Source organism: Diachasma alloeum, unplaced genomic scaffold (genome assembly GCF_001412515.2).
Source record: "Diachasma alloeum isolate Michigan unplaced genomic scaffold, Dall2.0 Dall_scaffold_00212, whole genome shotgun sequence".
In the NCBI taxonomy this organism is placed as follows: Eukaryota; Metazoa; Arthropoda; class Insecta; order Hymenoptera; family Braconidae; genus Diachasma; species Diachasma alloeum.
Window position 1 is genome coordinate 1,461,658 of NW_021680377.1, and position 25,372 is coordinate 1,487,029.

Consider the following 25,372-nt stretch of genomic DNA (forward strand, 5'->3'; position numbering starts at 1 on the left):
ATTCATAAATAATAAATATAACAAAATAGTTCCCCTTTCGTTATATATCTCAATGAAGTGCAATTATCGTTAGTGTAATCTCTTTCATTGCTTGAAAAATTTTCTACAAGATTCTCGTGTCGCATTTGAGAAAATGAGGAAGCGACAAATAACGTCACCTCTATTCTTTATTTTTTACTCTCCTCATCCCGGAGGGCAATTGCACAAGTGACATTATTAAACCCATTTAAGCGAATGACCGAGAGAGACGAATACACATACCCCCAAAGGTTGAAAACACTTTGAAAAGGCGGAATGGGAGATAAAAAAAAACGCCAAGAGAGACAGGAGAATAAAAAAAATGGCAAAGAGGAGAGGTCACTATACTCTTCCCCAGGAGCGTAACTTCTTGCCGGCTGGAGGAGATCGTGCTGTAGCGCAACGGAGCCCCCCCCCTCCCCTTCCCCTCCCGCCGCGGTATCGCAGAATCAACTCAGTGGTGCTCAAATACCGAGTCGAGCGGCAAAAGCATCGCTTCCGGATTGCGCCATTCTTACGTTTTCGTTTTGAGAAAGCGAGACCTATACCCGGAGAGAGACTCGATTGCCCGTTGGCTCGAGGAGTTTTCAGTTTAGTCGTTGGTGTTTTAAGCACCTCACCTCTAGTCTCCTTCACCTCCCCTTCGCCAACCCCCTCCCCCTCCTGCCCCTCGCCGCACCGAAATGCATTATGTAAAGCTCCCTCGCGTGGTCGTATGAATAAAGCATGTTAACTCCATGACATCGTTTGCGAGTTTAAGAAGCCAATGAGTATTGAGCCACCGCACCTTTCTTCACGGATTTGATTTTCGCATTTTCTTGGTCAAGTTTTTAATGCTGGAAGGGTTGATTGGGGAATTGGGTGACATGTTCTGGCCGGATCAGCCAAAACACGAATTAAGGGATGCTAACATTCTTCAAGTGCGGATGGCTTTGCACATGACTTGAAAATACTTGTACACCCCTAAATTTTTCTAAATTAAATCCGAATACTGAATAAATAGCTTTTGATTGCAGAAGACGTTATGACGGATGCCAAAAGAATTGTATATAAATTGAATTGGAATTAATCAATTCAACCCGCCAAATTGGGCATTCCCAACGAAAAAGAAGAAGAAAAAATCTTCTCAACCCCCAGGAAAGCAATTTCACCGGAATCTAACGTGAGTTTCCTGCCATTTTTCCTCAAAAAAAAAAATGAAAAAAAAAATGATCTGACCTGACTTAGAGGCTGGACCAAGCTAACTGTTCAAACGACGAGGTCGCGCTTCAAACGTGGGACCTTTCGCTGTATCGACTTCCGACAAGTCGATTAAGGCGATCCCGTATGTCGACCTCGCACACTATATTGCCCCCCGCCCTCTACCCTCCTGTGTATGCGTGCCTCTTCGTGTGCCAACGGCGAGAATGTATATTTTTTTATCACACGATCATTTATAGAACCTGCTATCTTGTGCAAATTATTCATCGAGATAGTTGGGAGTTATTCCTGAGGTTTTTTTCCCCCCATTTGACGGTAAAAAGGCGATTCTTTTTATGGTCTTGAAGGGGGGAGGGGGGCATTAAAGTCAGGGAAACCGGAAGTTTATTTACGATGGTAGCTTCGAATGGGATAGAGGATAAACGAGGGAGATTACGTACGGATGACGTATGAATTGTGTTAAGTATTTTTTTGTTGCTACGGTGATTAGATTGTGGAGATAATTGCCGGTGGAAAAAAAATGACACGTGGTGATCGATTTATCATCGATCGATTGATTTTAGATGGTGTAATCAGTGAGGGATAATGACGGAATTTTTATCGGTTCGTTCTGTCATATGTGGAACCGGAAGAATTCAATCATTTCTGCTTGGCAGAATTAATTGATTCATCAGCCGATTGAAATTGAACAGATAAATCGTTCATTAACATCAGCTTTCAATGGTTGAATTTTATCCGCTTGATAAAGTTTACATTTGATGAAAGGGGATTAATTAATAGGACGAAATTAATTAACGGAAATTGATTGACTAGTGGAATATTGTTAGTAGGTTTTTTAAAATATCATTTACACAAATATGTTTTCCGCTTTGGTATGATGACAGCCTAGTAAATTTGACCCGAGCAATGGCTGTAGGCGATTCACGTTGAATGCAAAAAACCGCCCGAGTTTCTGGTTGTATTGCACGATGCGAGTAGAGGGGAACGGAACCGCTACAGGGGAATCTGGTTTGTTACCTTTCTTGCGTAAGAGTCGAGGCGACCGGAGGGCCCCCGAGCCAAAGGTTTCAGGATGATAGAGGTGGCACTGGAATGGTAAATCCAGTGAGAAGGACGAGAGGAGTAGCAAGTGTTATCGTGTGCAAGAGAGAGAAATAGACGAGTGAGAAGAGAACGTTTGGTGGAAGGCGCGGTGGCAATGTATAGTTGAGAAGAGGAGAATTAAAAAAAAAGTTGTGAGGAAGAGAGGGCACTGAGAAGAAGGCGGACTCCCGGCACGCGAAGGTCGATGTGCCGTTGTCTCTCGCACCAGGAAATTGCCATCTTCCACGTCATGGCCAATCCGATGGTGATGGTCTAACGTTTATCGTCGGATACATTATTAATTGACTCTTTTTAGAATTTTCATGAATGCATTTTTGAGAATTTTCAAAATTACACGAGATTTTAATTTCGAAAACAACTTTGACATTTTGCAATCGATTCCTCAATTTGTTTTTTTCTGTATCAATTTTCATTTTCATCATGACGGAAATAGAATGGAAAAAATATCCATCGTTACGTATGCAGAAAAGATTGATGTTAATGCAATGAATAATGTTCAATAAAAAGCGTTTAAAATGAAAACAACACATCGAAGGTTGATACGATTAAAAGGCAAGCTCTCTTGGCTCTTTCTTCCTGTTGGAGGTCGTTTTCGTATTAAAGCGGAAGCGCCTTCGACGTCGATGGAAATATGGTATGCAAATCCGGGACGGAGAACGGATACCAGTCTTCCTGCCCGCCTCTCGCACCGACGTCGTTGTTTTACCTCTTATAAACTTTGAGACCTTCACATTCTATGATAATTCAGTTGACGTTCTACCCTTTCCCATAATAATAATAATAATAATAATCATCATCATCATCATCATCATCATCATGATCGATGAAAAAGTGTTTCGGCGTTATTTCGTTGTTGGGCGGTTATTCTTTTTATTTTCGACTGATAACGAGGTCATTATTCGGAGCGATAACATGGAAATAGCGGCGCATACACTAACTCCTTAATTGTCTTATTCTCCTCGTTTATTGTTTCACCTGTATTTTCTTTGACGTCACAACGCATTGATCATTATTTATGTTCCTGTTTTTAACAATTTTCTCTTCATATTGAATTTTTTTTTCTCTTTTCCAGCACGTGCTGATACCTGCGACTACATAAGTGTTATGAAACTAGTGCCGACGATCCAATTGCCGCAACTACCGCCAGTCACCGCCGCTGGCGGCATGACGGGAATGGACTCACGTCTCCCACCAGGGATATCCCTGCCTTTCAGTCCCACAGATCTACTATGGCGATATGGACCAACCATGAGCTTTCCACCCACTTCACATCCATCATCTGGCTCACTGTTGGATTTTAAAAACCACTTGCCATCGAGTCTCGGTAAGTTTTTTTTACTTTTCCCGAGGAACACGAGGTCAATCATATGCACCGAGGAAAATTACCGATAGGCCCGGGACTGGGATTTCAAGCCGTTCGGAAATTTATCTTCCTTTCATTATTGCTCAATAGCCATGGCAACAAAGAGATGTCTAACAAATTAATGTCTCCTCTTTTCCTTTTCCATTGGAAATAGCTTCAGATCCACGTGTATGGTCTCGCGATGATGTGACAACATTTCTGCGTTGGGCGGAACGTGAGTTTGAACTCCCTTCAATCGACATGGATATGTTCCAAATGAATGGAAAAGCCCTTTGTCTTTTGACGAAATCTGATTTTGGGGAGAGATGCCCAGGGGCTGGTGATGTACTTCACAATGTCCTTGGTATGTTGGCACGTGATTTTAATCAACTCCAGAGATGTCTACCCAGTAGTCCAGTGACACCCACACGACCATCGGCATATCCACTGAGTCCACACTCGCATCCACCAACACCAACGTGGGTTGAGAATCCATACGCCGCTAATTTAGCATCACTCATGTCAGCCAATTCTGTGACACTATCGCCAGCACCTTCGGTGGACAGTCAGGCTGGGTCACCGGGTCACACTGAGAATGGCCATACGCAGATTTATAAGAGTGACTCTGATGAGGATAATCAGCAGGGGAGTAGCAGTCCACCAGCCACACCAACGGCACTTACTGCGCAGAGGCTCAGTGAAGTTTGTGTTAAGGACCAACCGAGTCCCACTTTATCGTCCCAATTGATGCCACTTACGCCTGGTGGCTTTAGGCCTGGCTCTAATGCACGAGAATTCTTCCCCAACGACTCACCCGAACCCAATACAAGTGAGTATTTTTCTTAATTATTTCAATCTAGTGGGGCTTTGTCAGGCGAATTAAAGTTGAGGCTTCAAATGCCACAATGAGATAAATTTGTTATTTTTCGTGGGGAAAATTTTACAAAATTTGCAACTCCAATTCATCCAAGTATATTTGTCCTTTTGCAGATGGAAGACTTTTATGGGACTTCCTCCAGCAACTATTGAACGACCCCAGCCAGAGATACACCCATTACATCGCGTGGAAGAGCCGAGAAACCGGTGTATTCAAAATAGTTGATCCCCCCGGACTGGCAAGACTCTGGGGAATCCAGAAGAATCATTTATCAATGAATTACGACAAAATGAGCAGGGCACTGCGTTATTACTACAGAGTTAACATACTGAGGAAAGTCCAGGGAGAACGTCATTGCTACCAGTAAGTATCCCCTCGACAAACAGGTTTAGATGTGTAAAAAGATTTCCTTTAATTCTGCTATTGAGTCGACCAATTGATTTAATAGCCAGCGGACAATTGATTGATCATCTCAGCGATTAATTATTAAATTTTCTTCTTCAGATTCCTTCGTAATCCAACAGAGTTGAAGAATATTAAGAATATATCTCTCCTTCGTCAACAAATGAGAATAAAATCCGAGCCCGATGAGGACAATACGATATCAAACGGCATGGAGCCGGAAGTTGACATGCCAACGGATCTCTCAATGTCAAGTATGAATCAACCCTCGTGTGAACAGTCACATGTACAACCTCTACCACTTCTCGATCCACCAGCGAAATATCGTAGCCACGCTTACAATCTCGTTAAAACTAATCAAGAGCCGGAAGAGAGGAAGTGACGTGAGACTTAACAGCGACTAGAAATGAAACGATTTAACTCTCACTGTTGCTTGACAATCGTCGCTGTTACGTTCAAGTTGATATTTTGGAACGATTAGGGAAGGGTGGGGGGGGAGGGCAAAATGAACACTTTTGACATTGTTTTCAATAAAGCGAGTCAAATGTGTCCATTCTACCGCACTTGCTCCTATAACGTACGAAATATTATATTGCGTGAGTGGGTCGCATTTACTGAATTATACTCTCTCTGACACCCAATCAAGGAGAATTTAATTTGGGTTCATTTGGATGCTCAAAGAGAGTTGGTGAACCAAGTGAGCATTGATAAACGTTGATGACGTTTGACATTCGCGTCTTTTGGATCTCGATGGGAATTTATGTCGAGAAAAGACTGATCCATAGAGCCGAAAATATTAAAGCATCTCTTGAGCGCTGGGATAGAAGGAAAATACATTTTTTTTCACAGGATAATGATTTAAGGTTGAAGTGGAAGTGGAAAAGGAATTTCGCCATCTTTCACTTCAGCCCTGAATTAAAAAACAACCTAACGATCTGGTTTAGTCTACGTTCCGCAATACCGTATGAGATTCCAGTTGGATTTTTCACGATTATTATCCAACCCGTGATATTTTATCGATTTTCCGTAAATTAATTTTCAGATAGATTTTTCATTCATCTTCACGTTTTCCTCAACATTCGCTCAATCGGTCTGCATTAACACGATAAAATTTATGTTAAATAATTTGGAAACGATAAAATGTCATTCGATGAATTGACTCGAAGAGGCGATGAACCTGGAAAACTGATCATCAATTGATCAATTTCCGTCATTTAATTTTTCCACAAATCTGTGCCAAGAACGTTACCTTATCACTTAGAGAGAATGAGTATGATTTGTGTACGTCAGAATAACTGGGATATATGGGGTAGAATGAACGAATAGACATATTTTTGTTCTGCTATTACAAATTTCATTGGAAATGAAAAAATTGTGCGGTTCATCCTTTTTTTTGTAGAACAATATTATAAAAATATCGACACGTACATTCTACCCCAGCCTACCCTAATTTTTAATGTAGTTTATCGAGCTTCCATTCTGTACGTTAAATTCTTTTATTTCTAGGGGGATAAGTACCCGAATATTTCTTTCGTCATCCTGTTTGATATTAAAGGCGTGCAAATACGTTCGGCAGGTTGCAATTTCAATGATAGACTATAACATTTTTTAGAGGTACATAATAAATACATGGCTAATGTAAATAGATTTTTACTCCTAGCGAACGTAAGAGTAATGATACACACTACATAAATTGATAGTAGAGAGAAAACAATTTGATAAAGACAAATTCTATCTAAAGTGAAGAAGAAAAAAAAACAGTAGGAAAAATGAATTTTATGAGAAAAATTCCGGGGCCAGAGTTATATTTAAATTTATATATGAATATATAAAAATAAAAAAAATATTATATATATTTTTGAATACCAAAATTTATATTCAAAATTTTTGTAAACTGGAAAATTATAGTTATTAATTAGTTTTTTCACTATTTTTTCTCGGAGAAAAAAAAACATTGTCAAGCCACTGAGGTACAATTCAAAGCCGGTGTTTACCTCCACTCGTTGATGAGATAATTTGAATGCTAAAAAATATGTATGGAAATCGTGATTTAAAGGGTTAAGTGTATTTTTCCACGTGCATCGCAATCTGCGATTTACTCGCGAATGAGAAAAAAAATTAACAGAAAAGAACTATGTGAAAACGAATTTAATAGAATTGAAACCTGTATCTGGCTTCTTGTATACTGTGATCTCTATAAGGATAAATGAAAATGAAAACATTGAAATGTGAAATATTTAGTTCATTTAACGACACATGAGATGAATTCTCTTCAAATCATACGAGTTTTATGAGAGCATAATAGCTAAGAGTTAATATAGAATTAAGGAGAATATAATGTATATGTTCAATTATCTTTTTTTTTCAACTATGAAACTGTATATAATTTATAACATTAACGGCCATGTGGGATCGAGGAAGATATGTATGAGAGGATCGTTGATATCGTAGGGAGGACTTGGAGTCTAATCGATTATCATTGGAGAAATGTGAAAATTACGTTTATATGAATTCTAGGCTTTAAGGTGAATAAAAAAAATATAGTGTATAAAAAACAAATTATATCACTTGTAAAATGATAGATTAGCGCCATTTTATTGTACTTGTTATGGAGACACTCCAAACGATGTAAATATAAACTCATCTACTTATTAATCATGTCTTTCTTTTATCTCATATTCCCTTTTCACTTCACGATTAATGAAAATTATTTAAATAAAAGAAAAATCCTGGAATTTCTCCCTCAACCCCACTAGTTTTCAAAATAATCTGTATGAAATGAATTTATGGTCGTCAAAATAAAAGATTCAGGTTCTTTTTTAGAAAAATTACATTATTATTGTTTGTACAAGTTGAACGAGAAAATTAGTTGAAAACATTGCAACCAGTGTTTAATATTATGGCGGAAATTGAAGGGGATAGTTTGATATTTAGTATTCTTGTCAATTACTCTGGAAGAATATCACGTCGTCAGCGATAATTGCAGTCGTGGATTTCGGGTTTCCAGCCTCGTCTTTAATTTCTCCGTAGCTCAGTCGGCCATTTACCATCACCCGTTGACCTTTCTTCAGGTATTCGTAGACTGCGTCACGGAGACTGGGCTTGAAGACGCAGATTCTGTGCCAGTCAGTCCTCTGGACGAAATCTCCTGTGGAATAAAAAAAAAATGATGTAAATGTTCAATGGAAAAATATTCCTTTGGGTAATGGATTTGCACCTCCGTCGTATTTGTAATTAGTGTGAGTTGCCATTGAAAAAACAACCACTGGATGCTCTTCAGATCCTCTTCTCTGAGGATCTGCCCCAACTCTGCCTAGTAGAGATACTTGATTCAGTGCTGAAACGAAAATTTTATTCCATCAGTTGTGCAGAAAGGCAATAAATAAATGGAATAGAGTTGAAAATACATTCATAGCTGTAAATAATGATGCAATGTATTTGCAGGGACTCATACTCCAATTAAATTTTCCAAGATATTTAAAAAATCCTCAGAAAAATAATTTTCCTCACTTTTTTCAATCCTCGTGTTCTCAGAAACTGTAGAGGCAAGTCTTGGCGATAGCCGGCTCATTTGGTGGCACACGTGGGTTATAACCTTAAATAAATTTTCGATCAATGTCATCCTCAAACATGGCCTTTCCATCTCAAATAATAATTCCAGATCATTCTTGCATTACTTACCTTACTCGAGAACATGCTTTTGTCGTTAATCACTTGGAAATTATGAAAACACTTTATAATATATGGTGGTGGAAATTCGAACAGAAACTTGCCACCAAGTGCCAACAAAAAAGGGGCCCGTTCGTACTTCCACACAAAGATAATGTGAATTATTCGAATTCCCTCCGAGAAAAATTCCCGGCTTTGTTGTGATATTTCTCTTCAACTCAGTGATTTCATTGGTCCATTTGTGGAAATGGGAAATATTGACTCGTTATTTTTCCACGGTAAGTTGACAGCGGACATTTCTACTGGTTCACATAACCTCATTCAAGACAATTTCGCGGTATTTTTGGTGGAGGAGATCGATGTGAATATTATCAAAGAAAAATAGCAATAAATTCTCGTGGATTTCGTTCGATTATTTTTTTGTTCCATTGTTGAGTAGAAATATTAAGACATGGCAGATGATCAAGTGAATCCTCTGGAGGTATACCAGAAGGATAGCAGAATCGCGTGTCAGTATGGAGCCAAATGTTATCAGAAGAATCCTGTGCATCATCAGAAATATAAACATCCACCAGTGAAGACTCAGGTATTTATTAATTTAATTTTTACTTAAGATCCAAAAATTCCAGAGATATTTGCAAAATTATTCAACTACAAAAATCATTTCATGCCCGATTTTAACTGTTTGTTCCCTTCAGTCCCTAAATAATACTTCAAGTCATCTCTTTTTATTCTTTCAGAAGCCCTCGACTAAAAAAACAGTATCAAAACCCCAAAAACGTAAGATTAATGCGAAAACCGCTCTCCCCAAAGCCAAAATACGAAAAGACACCTCTGAGAATCAACATAGAACGTCACCAACTCCTTCCTTGTCCTCAGGCGACGATGATAATCCTGCGGACTCAGAAAAGAAAGAATCTTCATCATCAAAAGACGAGGAATCAGAAGATGAAAAGGAGAAACCCTCTAGCATCTATGAATCCCCTGAAAAAACTACTTCAGAGTCTACCACGAGCCCAGCGGATGATGATAAGTCGAGAAAATTTTCTGATACTCCTTCATCATCTCAAAGAACAAAAGAAAAAGTTATAGAAGTGAAAAAATACAAAGACTCTGTCCCCCAGGAACAGAAGCAGTTAATTAAACAGATTTTTCTCCTCGAAATGCCAGAGGATTTTTATCAGTTCTACGAATTTTGTTGCTCATTGTCTTCTGGTGCTCCAGGATCAGCTCTGAGGGCTGTTGGACTGGAACTCGTCGGTCCTTTTGATGTTTTGTTTGGAAAAATTAAGAAATTCTCTTCGGAAGACCAAGAGAAGTATCTGAGGCACTGGAGATATTTCTATGATCCACCTGAATTTCAGGTAATTGTCAACAATAACTGCGATTTATTTAAGGCCGTGACTATTCGCACTATTGCGTGAATCACTCCCGTACACTCCATACACTCCACGCATGCGTGAAGTTTGTGTGTTTCACGCAGCCGAATTTTTATACTGCTGTGTATTTCACGCAATTGAAGTCCCATACTACTGTGTGTTTCACGCAGTTGAAGTTTTATACACCTGTGTGTTTATACACACAGGAGTGTGAAATACACAGGAGTATCTGAATACGACTGCGTGAAACACACAGGTGCATAAAAATACAAATGCGTGAAACACACAAACTTCACGCATGCGTGGAGTCTATGGAGTGTACGGGAGTGATTCACGCAATGGTGCGAATAGTCACGGCCTTTATTTAAGCACAATTGGTGAAGATGAAAATTAATCTGCAGTGATTCTTATTTCATTCGCAGACAATTTTGAAAAGTAATAATAAAGAAGGGCTGCATTTTGGCTACTGGAGAGATGAAGACGATAAATTACCAGTTTTCGTGGCTAGAAATTCAGCAATGACAGACTGTAAAATTCTACCTGTCGCTGAAACTATTTTCGGTGCTGTTTCGTGAGTAAATTAATCAATCAATAATTAATAAAGAAATAAGAAATTGCAATAAATTAACTTGAACTATTTCACAGTGCTTTCGCTGAAGAACGTCTGAAAAAAGCGTCTCCCTTTGAGAAATCCAGCATCTCCCTTGTTTCTCGAAAGGTCAAGCAATTCGCCAAGAGCAATAACATCAGCTTGGAACTGGATTCTTTGAGCATGAGGTCCAGAAATAGAAAATCTGTTACGAAGACGTTTCATGGAGCTGGAATTGTTGTACCTTATGACAAGAAAACTCAAGTGGGCTACAGAACTCTGGCAGCTACTGACAGTAAGAATGTTTACTTGCTATTTCCCTTTAAACCGCAAAAATCACTTCACGAATCGATTTAATACCAAAAAACCAAGAATTAACTCTCTACAGATGAAGAAGTTGATCAACAATTTGTTCATCTCCTAGGTCAATTCAAAAAGATTTTAGAGAAACTGGAAGAGGGGGATGATGATGCAAAGAAAGAATACATGTCAAAAATCGAGGAAATGGTGAGACTGGCAACGATAGCAGCAGACGAATGTGACTTTGGCACTCCCCTGGAACTCGCTCACGATTTATTCAGCAGTGGTCTCTCATCTGTAGAGAAGAGAGCCCTGCAAATGTTTACAATGTCCTACAACCTTCTACAACGCCCTGTCTTCTCCAAGATTGCTGCTGCTCACCTCAAGGATCGTAAAAAAGACTGCAATTTGAGTGTCCTCTGATGAAAAAAAACTAATTTCACTATCGTTATTTGAATTTTCACTGGCGAATAGCGGTATTTTTGTATCTATTGTCTATTGATTGTACTTAATTGAATAAAAAATGGAATCATCATTTAAATTTTCACTGAGTTTCACTGATTAAATTTTTTTTGCAATGTATAGTAAAAAAAAAAAATACGGGGAGGGTGGGGCCGCAGACCTTTCTTCCTCGAAGTGCTTTGTTACAGCACTGCATTTGCATTTCGGATTCGAGGGTATCAGCCAACCGAATGGCATGAAACTGTTATGAATTAGCGCGCGCAATGTTAATAATAATATAAAGAGGTAAGCCACGAACACCAGTAGTATTTCAAAAATACTTTAACGATTTTTCAGAAAATTATCACGCAATTCCTTCCATTTCTATCCAGAATCGTCAATAACTAACTATAATTATACGCATTTTGTAACAACAAAAGCATCGTTTGTCTCTCTTGAGGAGAAAATGAAAAAATTAAAAAGAGTATTATTAATTGAAGAGACTTCTGTGTTTTGTCATGTTATTTTTCCCTCCTCTCATTATCCGCCGCCGAAATCAACAATCACAGAATAAAACAATTGATATTTTGAGTGACTCACCGGTCGCTGAAACGCCCGGCAGCTTGGCATACACTCCAATCCAACTCCTACAATTCTCCATGATTATTCCCCGTTCAGGTGTCTTTTCACTTTCATCCTTCACTATCACTTTTCAACACTTCACTTGCGATTTTTCCAATTCAAATACTCCGAATATGTACCCGAAAGAAAAATACTCGCCACTGATTTTACACACCGATCCCCATCTCGGGGATTTACCAACACATCGGCAATAACGGAACGCCCGAAAACACGTCGACACACTTCATAACTAACCACAACTTCACTAATAAAATTCACCAAGTCCTTAGTTCCACACTCAGATCACTCTTGAATTAAATTTATAATTTTTTGTATAGTCAATAAACTCATCAAAATACTAAACAATGTCATGTTGTCCAGAATTACATATCAGGCGCCATCTTGTGACATGACAAATATGTTGATTACGTAGAAATGATGTTTTTCTTCTATCGCACTTGTAATTCCTCACAATTAATGCAAAATCCACCATAAAATTATTACTCTCCATCATTATAAACTCATTGTTCAATTGTTTATATTTAATTCCACGGTTTTATCCTCTTTTTCCTTCAGAATTCATTGAAGAAACGCCAAAGTCGCGGTTCAGTACCAAAGGCCGGCCGCCATGATGGATGTGCGCCGAGAAGTTGCGCAATGGCCATTTTTGGCATTTGCACTTTTTAGACATTTAACTTGGTAATAGGCAATAATAAAGTCTGTTTTGTTGATAAAATCATTCCTTGCCGTGAATATTAACTGATTATTGCATGATTACTATTTATATTCCCCATTTTATCCCTTTTCTCACCGAAAATCCGCGGACGAACGCCAAAGCCGCTATTCTCTACCAGTGGTCGGCCGCCATGATGAATATGCGCGGACAAGTTGCGCAATGGCGAAATTTGGCATTGCACTTTTTAGACGTTTATACTTGGTAATAGGCAATAATAAAGTCTGTTTTGTTGATAAAATCATTCCTTGCCGTGAATATTAACTGATTATTGCACGATTACTATTTATTTTCCCCATTTTATCCTCTTTCTCACCGAAAATCCGCGGACGAACGCCAAAGCCGCTATTCTCTGCCAGTGGTCGGTCGCCATGATGAATATGCGCGGACAAGTTGCGCAATGGCGAAATTTGGGATTGGACTTTTTAGACGTTTAGACTTGGTAATAGGCAATAATAAAGTCTGATGTCTTGATAAAATCATTCCTTGCCATAGATATCAACTGATTATTGCATGATTGCTATTTATTTTTCCAGTTTTATTCTCTTTCTCACCGAAAATCCGCGGACGAACGCCAAAGCCGCCATTCTCTGCCAGTGGTCGACCGCCATGATGAATATATGCGCGGACAAGTTGCGCAATGGTGAAATTTGGCATTGCACTTTTTAGACGTTTAGACTTGGTAATAGGCAATAATAAAGTCTGATATCTTGATAAAATCATTCCTTGCCAGCAATATTAACTGATTATTGCATTATTACTATTTATTTTCCCGATTTTATCCCCTTTCTCACCAAAAATCCGCGGACGAACGCCAAAGCAGCCATTCTCTGCCAGTAGCCAGCCGCCATATTGAATATGCGCGGACAAGTTGCGCAATCGTGGTATTTGGCGTATGATATTTTCAAATGTCTAGACTTCATAATATACGTAACGTATACGATAATAAATCCTTGGTGATGCTGTGGCTCAAGATTACACAAAGATCACACTTGAAAAACATGTGTGAAAACACGTTTATACACCATTCGTCGGTAAAAAAAATTTTTCGTTTCTTACCTGACGATTATACCGCCTTCTAGCTGACCGATATCCTTTGTCATAAAATTATAAATTAATATTTTCCATAAAATGATGCCCATGATGAGGATTATGACATGACAAATCCTCATCTGAATATCAACAATAAACTGTTAAAAAAAGTGGTGAATGCACATATGTGATGGATTTTTCACGAATAACAAAGAACAAAAAGATGAAAAAAACGAGAGGTAGCCGTCCGTTTGGCGGTGTCTACTCCGCCAGGCGCATGCGCATTTGACCGTAAAGTGTAGTGTGTACCCCTTGTACAACTCCAAAACACAATCCCAATTTTTATTCATCACCAAAATAAAAACATTCCCACTCCAAAACCCCCTAAAATTGCGCGTGAAATACCGAAACTCATTCCCCAAGTGCAACAATGGGAGTACCAGCATTTTTCCGGTGGCTGAGTCGTAAATATCCATCCGTGATAGTGGAGTGCATCGAGCAGAAGGTGAGTACCCAGGTTATGTCTCCCACGGGCACTTGATAAACTCCAAACAAACTAAAACAAGCCTTTTATACTGTGAGAGAAACCCATTATTCTCCTATTGGACATTTTTTCATGGTCCAACTGTGGCTCTCAGTTTAACTGAAAACAAGTATTCATTATTGTAAACATGCCCGCTCCGCGGAATCTTTCTCCCCAGAAAACATCAATCGATGGGGTCGCGATCCCGATAGATTCATCAGAACCGAACCCCAACGGGGTCGAGTTCGACAACTTGTACCTCGACATGAACGGTATAATACACCCTTGTACCCACCCGGAAGACAAGCCAGCCCCCAAAACCGAGGACGAGATGATGGAAGCTATTTTCGAGTGCATAGACCGATTATTCGCCATAGTCAGACCCCGAAAGCTTCTCTACATGGCGATTGATGGAGTCGCCCCCCGAGCGAAAATGAACCAGCAGCGGTCGCGCAGGTTCAGGGCCTCGAAGGAAACGTCAGAGAAGATATTCGAGATGAATAGAATCAGATCTGAACTGCAGTCCAAGGGGGCATACGTGCCCCCCGAGAAACCTAAGGAAGAGCATTTTGATTCCAACTGCATCACCCCTGGCACTCCATTCATGGCTAGACTCTCTGCCTGTCTTCATTATTACATTCATGAGAGATTGAACAACGATCCTGGCTGGCAGGGGATCAAGGTCATCCTGAGCGATGCCAATGTCCCTGGAGAGGGTGAGCACAAGATAATGGACTTTATTCGTCGTCAGAGAGCTCAACCCGATCATGATCCCAACACTCAGCATGTTTTGTGCGGTGCTGATGCTGATTTAATAATGCTGGGACTGGCTACTCATGAGCCCAATTTCACCATCATCAGGGAGGAGTTCAAGCCGAATAAACCGAGACCTTGCGACATTTGTGGACAGTTGGGACACGAGATGAAGGATTGCACCGGAGCAGAACCTGACGCCAACAAAGACGAAGTAGCTTTTGGAAGCGAGTGCCAGTTCATATTCGTTAGATTAAACGTCTTACGAGAGTATCTGGAGCGAGAGCTGCACATGCCAAATCTACCCTTCAAATATGACTTCGAGAGGGCTATTGACGACTGGGTCTTCATGTGTTTCTTCGTGGGAAACGATTTCCTACCGCATTTACCCTCGTTAGAGATCAGGGAAGGGGCCATCGACAGATTAGTCAATCTCTACAAGAAGACGGTTTACAAAACTGGGGGATTTCTCACCGACAGTGGAGACGTCAATCTCGACAGGGTTCAGCTGATCCTCTCTGATCTCGGGGACATGGAGGACGAGATATTCAAGAGGCGACAGCAGAACGAACTCGCTTTCAAGCAGCGGGAGAAGAGCAAGAAGAGGCGGCTCGATGCAATCAGCAATTTCAAACCCAAGTGGGTACCCACTGGCCAGTTTGCACCCAAGGCTGTCGGTGGCCAAGTGAATCCTGTGCAGAATGCCAGGCACGAGGCGTATCAGATGAGAATGATGGGGAGGAATTTCTCGACTAGTGCTGCTGAACGCAAGCTTCAGGGGGCTGATGCCGGAAGTGCTCTTGAGGCTATGATGGTACCTGAGGGATCCACAGGGATCGACAGGGGGGTCAAGAGAAAGAGTGATGACGTTGAGGAAGAGGTAGATGATCAGGCACATGATGAAGTCAGACTTTGGGAGGATGGCTTTAAGGATCGGTATTATGAGTCCAAGTTCGATGTCTCGATTGATAATCTCGAGTTTAGGTGAGTTTTTTCCTTCCTTTCATTTTTTTATTTTACTTCATTTCATTTAATCTCAATGTTAAAGGAACAATGTTGCTCTTCAATATGTTCGAGGCCTCTGCTGGGTTTTGAGATACTACTATCAAGGCTGCGCATCGTGGAAATGGTATTTCCCTTATCACTATGCGCCTTTTGCCAGTGATTTTATCAATATTGGGGGTCTCTCCACTGAATTTGAAAAAGATACTGTGCCTGTGAGTTATCATCATATGAAAAAAAAAAAAAGAAAACAACAATGCCTCATCTGCCGTTTTATTCATAATTCTAGTTTCGTCCTCTTGAACAATTGATGGGTGTGTTCCCAGCTGCCAGCAGTCGTCATGTCCCGAAACCATGGGCCAAATTGATGAGTGACCCTGTAAGTATTCTCCTATTCCTCCATTATTAACATGAATTTTCCAATTTAAAAAAATGCAATTTTTTTTTTCCACCTCCAGAGATCCTCGATTATAGATTTTTATCCAGAAGACTTCAAGATTGATCTCAATGGAAAGAAGTTTGCCTGGCAAGGAGTTGCTCTACTGCCATTCGTCGATGAGACGAGGTTATTCAAGGCTCTCAAGCCTTATTATGAAGTTCTGACAGAAGCAGAAAGTAATTTAAACTCAACTCAATCAAGTTTCAATCATAAACAAAAGTCTGCCTTCATCAATTCCTCATTAACTCCTTCTCTTTACTTTTCATTCCACAGAGAAACGTAACGTGAGAGGTGACGACAGGTTATACGTTGGGCCTGGAAACAGTGGATACGATTTTATAAAGGGACTCTACACGAATGGAGTAGATCGAGATGCTGAGACAGAGATTTCAATTGACGGAATGAGAGGAATCATTTTATTGGCTGAGGATTGTGTCGGTGAAGGGGCCACTCTTCCATCGCCCATCAATGGAGCACCTGTTCGATATAATAAAGTTTACTGGTAATTTTAAACTGGAAAAAAAAAAATTCTTGAAATGAGTCTTTTTTTTTATTACAATTTTATTCTTTGTTTCTATTTACAGCGTGAGCTATCGTGATCCAAAGTACACATCAGGCCACATTTTCCCTGCAAAAAAATTGAAAGGTGTGAAAGAGCCACCTCGAGTGTTAAAACCCCAAGACTTTGAACAGATGAATCGTGACAATGGGAATCAGTGGAAGCCTCAGATCGGCTTTGTGCGTTCCAATAAAATCGGCCTTCTTGGCGATGCTGGACACCGAATGCTAGGGTAAATACCAAATTGCAGCCTCAAAAATCTGGGAATCACGCAGAATTTTGTTATTAAAAAAAAATTTGTCCTTGGATTTTTCAGACATCACACTAATGCCAATAGGAATCAGGGCCAATACTCTCACGTTCCACCCCCACAAAATTCTTATCAGCGCGGTAAGTGCAAAGAGAAAATTATTCATGCAATTTTGCAATGATTTCACACTGCAAATATCATTTTACTCAGCCGGCATCAATTTTAATTGATCGGAGAATTTTTATCGTGAAGTATTCTTTGGAAGAAGCATCGTCTGTGTGACCCTCCTCACTTGCCCCCTCACAATCAAATGAACCCCTGAATTGATAAATTTGTTTGATTTTCGAGCACTAATGCGCGGATTATCGATTAGCAATGAATCCCGTGAGACTCACACCGGGGCTCGTGAATTGGCCTCACTATTTGCGAAATACATATTTGCGAGGGGAACGATTGCTGTGGGTAACGAGTGAGAGGCTTTCTGAACTCCGCCCCTGGTTAAATCCGAGAGTCAGTCAGTCACTCAGTCAATCGTTCTTCATCGTACCTCTCTTCCATCTCCAGGATCAGTGAAAGGAAGCATTAAACAAAAAAAACAAAGATGGAATTAAAAATTGACAGAGAGAGAAAGAGGGAGAGGGAGAGGGAGAGAGAGAAAGGAATTAAAATACGACTGTCGAGTTTCAGTCGTTGCGATTCTGAATCACGTACTGATATCCTTCACAAGTGTTTTTCATTGTTTCTCTCCGGGGGAGGGATTCCTTTAATCGCCCCTTAATTCTCTTTTTAGTCTCTCTTTTCAGAGCGCACGACCCTGCTTAAGCTCAGACTGACTTGCATTTAATTCCACAGGGAAAAAAATTCTGACGTGGATTTTTTTTTCTTTTCGTCTGTAATTTTTCACTGGAAAATTATTTCGTCCTATTTTTATCTCGTTTTAAGAAGAATTTTTACATACGATCGTTTGGCAACGAGACATGAAACTCTCAAGTGCTGATGGGGACTGATAGGCGTAGGGATTTGCCTGTGGATTAGCTTGGAGGGTAGTTCGTCACGTAACGCGTGACTCCCGGCGTTTCGTTGTTTGACACGTCGATCAAGCGTTTGTGAAACCCCCACCCGGTGCACGCCCACCTCCGGCTTCACCGTACGTTTTGCCCAATTATAAAACAAACCCCCGGTGCACAGTCGTAATTATCCAATTAGCAAGTAACTCTCGGCTTCTGGGTAGTGTGCGTTTTCTCTCTCTTTCGGCATTTTATCGAGAATTCTGGGTGAGAAACGTGTGAGAATGAAACGATGAATTTTTTAATCTGTCGGGAATTGTCTTTTTTTTTTCATTGCAAAGAACAACTGATTGATTCCATTGAGTTGTAAAGTGAGAAATGTAAAAATTGTGGAATTAATCAACTGAAAAAAAAATCACTTACATTTGCTGTTATTTTTCAACATTATGGACAAGAAAAGAATGCTAAGAACGCAATGTACACACTGAGAACTCTGTGCTCATTCAGATGACAGGTGGAGACCCTCGTTAGACAAATTATACTCTCCCGTTCTCTTGGTGTTCTGTGTTCAAATCCCGTATGGGTGATAGTGGATGCCCGTTGGGCGTATATAACCATGGGCAGGTTCCAGCTCGTCGGGCTCCCGGGCTCGTTCGGGACGTGGGCTTCGAGTGGACTGCAAACACTCGACGCCACCCAGTGCCTAGGCGAAAACGCCAGGGTCCCGACCAGTGGCTCTCGTCTTTCGCTACCGATGTGCGGTAGGTAGACCCCTTCCGCCCCGTTTTCATACTCTTTCTGCGTTACGATATACCAAACATATTTTTCTTTAAAACTACTTTCTTTTGTTACTGCCAAGCTTCTTCCTAAATAATAATTTAAAAAAGTCTTTTATTGAAATGAACTGGGGATGATTACTATTTTAAAGTTGAGATAATGGTGTTTCATGAGAGAACCGAGAGAATAATAAATCTCAAGTCAAGTAATATATTTTCTCTCATTTCCATCCAACGCTCAAAGAATCCAAAGTGTATTTGTAATCCTTTGATATATTTTCCAACTTTCCGTTATTTTCATTCTGCTAAGAGACGTGAAAATCAATTTGTGAATGAGGCCAAAGGGAGTGCCAGTGCTGCCCCTTAAAACCGAGGGACTTTCTCGCTAATGAGGCACAGCGTAATTAGTGAGACTGTCTGCTGGGGTTGGCCTGGTCCTCCAGATTGAAGAAAGGGCGGTACTCTCTCTCTCTCATGTGTCGACTTTTCTCTCTGCATACCACTCACCTCCACCCCTATTTCTTCTATTTCAATTCCTGGGGGGGGAAAAAAATTCTTTCACGTTTTTATTTGTTCTGTTCTCCGGAGTGCTGGTGAAGTGCTGGTACATATCCGAGCAGAAGATCAGAGTTCACACGTTTGGCGGTGTGATATTGACGGACGTCAACTCCAGAGCCTTGCGGCTAATTTCCCCGCATTGACGCCGCATTGTACTTTAAATCGTTCCACAACACTCCCTCACACCATTTCCACAGGCTTCCATTGTCCTTTGATTCCCCAAACTCGTTCGTATGCATAATCAACGACGGCTCATGATATACTCAGTCTATATGGCTTTTTATCCTGACAACTTGACTTGCTATTCTCACATGTTCAGTAGAAACGGAATTTCCCCTCTCCTTTATTATGTCCTCTCACCAGTGTCTCTCCGCTGTGCACTTACTGTTTTCCGCCTCAAATCTTTGGAACCCCGTCCATAGGATTCACTACCGCACCATTGAGTTCGCGTCTTGTACCTGATTCATCTCATCTCATCCTCGTTCATCCTTTTCAATTTCTCTTTCTTTATTTTCTCCTGTGCCTGAGCTCCATTATCACTTGAATTTTAACCCTCAAAGAATCTCGCCAGTCTTCCCTGAATTTATGCGATTTAATACACCACTTCTTTTGTATTTTTTCCACCACCACGAAAGTTAATTGCTGAAAGTCAAAAGCGATGAAGAAGAAACGAAAAAAAAAATGGAGAGAATTTTAATTTAAAATTGTTCACAATTTTTTTTTCTCTCTTCTCTCTGTTAGACTAAAAATAGAACGATGGCATAAAGAAATGGGGGATCCGTAATTTGCTTTGAAGAGGAATGAATGGGGCAGTGGTGGTTAAATAAGAGAGGAATAAATAGCAGACGATAGAGTACAGGTGAAAAGGCCGAATATTTACCAAACAAAAAAGAGAATTGTGGACCTTTCGTACGGCACGGATACACGGCCCATTTACCCGCTATCAAGATCATCATTTTGTACGAGAATTTGACGGAATTCCACTGTGTTTTACATATTACGTGCACCAATAAACTCCAATAAAGGAGAATAGAATCATCCATTGAAATCATCTTAAAAGCAGCCAACAGTTACTCATTTCGAGGGAAAGATACGTAAATGTTTTGGCTATACTTATTGAATGAATGGATGGGATGAATAAAGTGGATTAAATCGGGACATTCGATTGGCAAACGCAGCTCTCGTAGCTTTCTATTAGCTAGTGGGAGAGAATTAGGGTAACGCATGGATTCTCAAGTGCATGGAAATCAAATTTGTGAGGCTCAATCGGGTTTAGAAAATTGCCCAGTTCTTGGGCATTTTCTCGAAATTGGGGCAAATCAAATAAAGCAATTTCACAAATTGTACTCTCCATTGGTTTTTATTTTTGAAGATATGTATGAAAAATCTTTAGAGTATTTTTTCTTCTCACACAACATTGGAAATCTTGGGGGGCTGGATGTATGGCCCATTGACGTGTTACGCATTCATGCGTGTCTAAAGCATCAATCCTGTGGGCGAATGCACCACATCGTTGCTTCGTAATAGTAATATCAAAACCACATAGAGCTGAAATCCGACAGATTGAAGAATCCCGAACAAATAAACTCAAGTTGGATTTACCGTAGAATATAAAAAACGAGGAAATTTGTATTATTGTGGGCTGCGGTTTTCCACCTCATTTCCACGTCGAGTACATATGAAGGAATCTGATTGTGGAGGAGGACTCTTCTCGCTTCCATTGTGCTACTCACTGGGTGCGTCGAAGGATCATCCCTTGAATCGGATTTTTACGTGTGGACTTTAACCCATCGACTCGACTCGACTCGACTCCTTCATGCGTGGATTTTTTTTCCACTATTGAGCCGCACACAAAAATGAAATAAAAAATGACTCAATTATGTGCCATTAATGGCGATTGTCTATTAAAAAATTTTCAACTCACTTCATCAATCTACTACATTACCTACCCTAAAACGCCTCGTAAAATCATCCCAAAGCTACCCCTCCTCCAAAACTAAACAGAGCCACAGGAATGATGAGCTATCAAAAGAAAAGGTGGAAAAAAGGATCGGATTACCAGTTCTTTTGACGCTCTCGGCGTCAGCATCACTTTCCCGACAATTTCGACCACTGGAAGTTGGTTCTTACCTTGTTGACCCAACTCCCAACCACCGGTATCAAGTTTCAAACCCCTGACTCTGGACGATCTCAACGCCGATTGAGCTCAAAGCATTAGAAACTAGAGCAATTGGAGAAATTATGATAAATCAGACTTTGAAACATTGTCTGTTTGATCCACTCTCTCGCGTAAAGACATCCAAATACTGTGATGAAGACGAGTGGATGGAGTTGTTGTGTATTCACTAGCAGGAAACGAGTGGAAAAGATCCAGAAGAAAGCCAAGAGTTGGAGAGAGTTGACTGTGTTCAACGGAAAAGAGGAGTCTGAAGAAGGGGAAGAGGGATTGACGAGGCCACGATGCGAGTGAAGGATGCTCAAAGACTCTAGGATACTCCTCATTGGTGTCCTGAGGGGAATCCTCACAGCACAAGGACCTTCTTACCTTCCTATTCCCCCTTTCCCCTGGAAAAGATTTCCACATTTTCCATTCTCACCCCTTTAATTCTTCCTCATCATTATTCAAACTCTTTGAGGAGGAAAGGAAAAAAAGGTAAAAGAGAGTTGTAAAAAAACTACAAAACCCAGTGATACGTGGAGGTAATGCCCTCAGTGGTAGGTGGGCGTAATCAAAGAGCTTCGACAAAAATCAGGATCCACTTAGAAGGCACGTACTCATGCAATAGAGAGGCATTCAGTCAGACTCTGGAAGGTTTTTGAGTCAAAGCAAGGGCTCTTGGAGCGCCTCACCAATACTCAGAGAAGGGATTCTTACACCTACGTGTACATATTTCGTATACACGCTATGTTTAACGCCTTTTTTTACCAACTGAGGATAAACGCACACGATCATGAAGACTGAAAAACCCTCGAGTGTACCTTGAGGCCCCTTTGCCTCATTCCCCTCAAACCTCTTGCCAACGGTTCTTTTCTTCTTCTTCTTCTTCTTCTTCTTTTTCATCTTTTTCTGTATTATATCATCGCATCCACTTTTTGTGCATTCCTTGGTAGCCATTAGTAATAATCCAAGTGGTGAATGAAATTGAATATAAGTTGGAGGTGGATGCAAGTTTTTAAGATGTTTCAATCTTTTGCAGAATAGCCATAATTTTGCAATTGCAAGACAATTTGCTAGCCAACAATTTAAAATTAAACAGAGACATTATATTTTTTTCCACTGACCGTGGAGACGTTGCGCAGTGTATAACTATAGCAAATCCAAAGGCGGCATCGTTGATTGGATCACCGCAAGAAATCGATACTCCACCCTCAAAGTCACCTCGCCCACGTTTTCGTCACAAATATATATGATATTAGCATCTTGTTTCAATTCACGGTTCGTGGTACCTCTGGCCTCTCTCTTGCCTCTTCATATCCTGCCTCTAGTCGCTCGGCATCCCCCTGCGGATCCTCCCCACTTGGCCCATGACGGCCTCCTGGAGGATCCTCGAGTACCCTCTTATCATCATCTCTCTCTCCCTCTCGTCATTCTGTCTCTGTTTGAAAGAGGGATGGAGGAGGTGAGTGTGTGCGCGCACACGCCAGTCGAGCCCATCCAACCAAAGAGCTCTGTCCGGCCAGGTCTCCATGCCAACACTCCGCTCGATAAATTTATTGGTCGCGGAAAACGACGCAGAGGGATTTTTTAATATCCAAACTTTGTGGGGGCGATTTAATTATTAGATTAACATTTCTTTTATCTTTGTTAATTTTTTTTTCATTAAATTGATCCGACAAAATGTTCCACTGACAAGTCATTATTTATTTCGTATTATTGAAACATTTCAATTGAAATAAATGTCATTTTATTAATTTTTAAATGGAAAATGTGATTTTCGCTTTCCAAATGTTCTTTTCGTTCGTGAGATGGAGGGAATTAGCGCGCTGGTCAAGTATCTCTCTTGCACCCTGAAAAATTTCCCCGCGCTCGAGTTACATCTCTCTCCCATTGAATTTTCTCTCCATCCCCGTATCCAGCACTCAACTCCACACCGAGAGTTGATCCACGTAACGCATCAATTCTGCAGCGCGTGTTGTCCCACCGTAGTCATTAAATGCACTCGGAATTAGTTACGGGATTTTATGTATTGTTCGTTCTCGATGGGGTGTGAAGAAGGGGCTTTGGCTTTACCGGGGAGTATTTTTCAGAAACGCGAAAACAAAATTTAATTAATCTATCCTTCAGGGTTTTCGGAATTTTTTAATTGGTTTAGTTGTTGAGCTGTTGTATTTTTTGAAAATTTATATTCAAAACGTGCGAATGTAAGAAAGATTATTTATTCGTTGATAATTTGTTTTTCATTATCCTCAATTAAAACCAGAATGTAATGAATATCGGTGAAGTGGAAAAAAAATCGAGCGCCAGAGTGATTCACAAAAATTTCTAAAAACATTTTACAACGAATTCATATCACGAAGACTTGAATACACTTTGAAATTTATATTTATAATTTTAAGAGGCGAAATGAGGAACGAGGTATGGCTCTCTCCAACTGCCCCACGCCCTGCTGCACACCCTACATACTGTTAGCCCCGTAAATTTTCCTCTCGAGCAATTCACTCTCTTGCGGAATAAGTGAAAACGTCTCGTTCCCTTTTTGTTCAACTCGAGTTTCTTAAAAAAAAGGCGGTGTGGATGGCAAAAAAAAAGAACCTTGAGAAGAGATAACGAGCATTGAACAAGAACAAGAGAATGGCAAATGAGGATTACGAGACACTGTCTAACTAGCTTCATACAAAAACTACTTTATACATGTGTTCAACTCTCTCTTGCACTTTTCAAGTACACGAGCACCGGAAAATCTTTCCCTCAAAATGGAGATAATCTTTCTCACTATAGTTGAAGAAGTTTGCACGGACATTTGAAAAAAGGAGAACGTTTTACCTCCACTCTGCCACTTAACCGGTTCATCTCGCCTTAATACACGCACTCAAATGTATGCATAAGTAAATATTGGAGGTTGCGATGAATAAATAGGCCTTTTCGACACTGAACTCAGTTTATACTAAAATTAACGTAGTTGGAAAAAATTAAATGAACGCTTAACATTTTCAATTGAGAAAAAGGGAGGATGAAAATTGTCCATAAAATAATAAAAATTGGCTAATTTGCGATCACTTTTATTTTTTCAGTGAATCTCAAATATTGATAAACCACTAAAAATTCCCCCTTTCAATTATTTTCATCAAGTATTCAAGTCCTTAAAACTCTTTTAATGGAAATTCTTTTTGAAAAAAAAAAACAACTCCACTTTTTAATCTCTGCGCAACAAAATATCTCTTTTAACTACAATAGTCGATAAAAATGGAATAGATGAGAGAAAGTTGAGCAACAAGGGACGAATGAAATGGGGAAAAAATGAAAAAAAAAATGGGAGAGATATTGAAACGGGGCCCAATGGCAGGGAGAATACGAACGGGAAAATGTAATTTCAGTCGGAAACAGGAGTGAGGGAGGCGCGGGGTGGCATTGGGGGTGGATAGGGAGGTAGTGAGAGGACCGAAACCAGGCAGACGCCCGACCCACATCGGGAACCTCGAGTGTTTGTATTGCTGACGCGGCGATCCAATCCAATCCAATACCCATAGTGGGTACGAAACGTTCAAACTATATATTCCTGTATGTACGCTGTATACATATGGAGTTTGTTGTGTGCATCAATGAGTGGGCATTAATTCCCACTCCTCCTCCTCCTCCT

General features: G+C 40.3%; 4 protein-coding genes across 9 annotated transcripts in view; 3 read left to right on the plus strand and 1 right to left on the minus strand.

Annotated features, from left to right (window-relative positions):
• LOC107036895 (ets DNA-binding protein pokkuri) overlaps positions 1-5,443 on the plus strand; it is a 19,917-nt gene extending 14,474 nt beyond the window's left edge. For all 3 annotated transcript variants that reach the window (XM_015255139.1, XM_015255140.1, XM_015255141.1), the window contains 4 exons: positions 3,395-3,646; positions 3,840-4,493; positions 4,655-4,904; positions 5,046-5,443. In XM_015255139.1, coding sequence (XP_015110625.1) covers positions 3,427-3,646; positions 3,840-4,493; positions 4,655-4,904; positions 5,046-5,325 — 1,404 coding nt within the window. In that variant the 5' untranslated portion in view covers positions 3,395-3,426 and the 3' untranslated portion in view covers positions 5,326-5,443. The remainder of the gene's footprint in view (positions 1-3,394; positions 3,647-3,839; positions 4,494-4,654; positions 4,905-5,045) is intronic.
• A 2,312-nt stretch (positions 5,444-7,755) lies between these two features.
• LOC107036904 (single-stranded DNA-binding protein, mitochondrial) lies at positions 7,756-8,770 on the minus strand. The gene is made up of 4 exons (XM_015255154.2): positions 8,625-8,770; positions 8,454-8,538; positions 8,161-8,280; positions 7,756-8,091 (listed from the first exon to the last, which is right to left on the minus strand). Exons 1-4 carry the CDS (start codon positions 8,637-8,639, stop codon positions 7,886-7,888), a joined length of 426 nt encoding a protein of 141 aa, XP_015110640.1. The 5' UTR covers positions 8,640-8,770; the 3' UTR covers positions 7,756-7,885.
• A 119-nt stretch (positions 8,771-8,889) lies between these two features.
• Positions 8,890-11,421, plus strand: LOC107036894 (histone PARylation factor 1). 4 transcript variants are annotated; one of them, XM_015255137.2, is made up of 6 exons: positions 8,890-9,198; positions 9,353-9,392; positions 9,492-9,976; positions 10,414-10,562; positions 10,637-10,875; positions 11,005-11,421. In XM_015255137.2, exons 1-6 carry the CDS (start codon positions 9,064-9,066, stop codon positions 11,301-11,303), a joined length of 1,347 nt encoding a protein of 448 aa, XP_015110623.1. In that variant the 5' UTR covers positions 8,890-9,063; the 3' UTR covers positions 11,304-11,421. The 4 variants fall into 4 exon arrangements, with proteins under 4 accessions (XP_015110623.1, XP_015110624.1, XP_015110622.1 ...); XM_015255138.2 differs by having other exon boundaries at positions 9,356-9,392; XM_015255136.2 differs by having other exon boundaries at positions 9,356-9,976.
• Positions 11,422-14,013: 2,592 nt separating this feature from the next.
• The window catches only part of LOC107036989 (5'-3' exoribonuclease 2 homolog), a 14,019-nt gene continuing 2,660 nt past the window's right edge, over positions 14,014-25,372 (plus strand). Inside the window, exons 1-8 of the mRNA XM_015255296.1 lie at positions 14,014-14,212; positions 14,409-15,967; positions 16,032-16,200; positions 16,275-16,364; positions 16,444-16,600; positions 16,698-16,926; positions 17,009-17,215; positions 17,300-17,373. Coding sequence (XP_015110782.1) covers positions 14,138-14,212; positions 14,409-15,967; positions 16,032-16,200; positions 16,275-16,364; positions 16,444-16,600; positions 16,698-16,926; positions 17,009-17,215; positions 17,300-17,373 — 2,560 coding nt within the window. The 5' untranslated portion in view covers positions 14,014-14,137. The remainder of the gene's footprint in view (positions 14,213-14,408; positions 15,968-16,031; positions 16,201-16,274; positions 16,365-16,443; positions 16,601-16,697; positions 16,927-17,008; positions 17,216-17,299; positions 17,374-25,372) is intronic.

Coding starts and splice junctions, on each gene's coding strand:
- LOC107036894 (XM_015255135.2), top strand. CDS start 9,064: ATGGCAGATGATCAAGTGAATCCTCTGGAGGTATACCAGAAGGATAGC. Junction 10,563..10,636: donor ACTATTTTCGGTGCTGTTTC/GTGAGTAAATTA, acceptor ACTATTTCACAG/TGCTTTCGCTGAAGAACGTC. Junction 10,876..11,004: donor AACTCTGGCAGCTACTGACA/GTAAGAATGTTT, acceptor TTCATCTCCTAG/GTCAATTCAAAAAGATTTTA.
- LOC107036904 (XM_015255154.2), bottom strand. Junction 8,281..8,453: donor GAACACGAGGATTGAAAAAA/GTGAGGAAAATT, acceptor TTTTCGTTTCAG/CACTGAATCAAGTATCTCTA. Junction 8,092..8,160: donor TAATTACAAATACGACGGAG/GTGCAAATCCAT, acceptor TTTATTCCACAG/GAGATTTCGTCCAGAGGACT.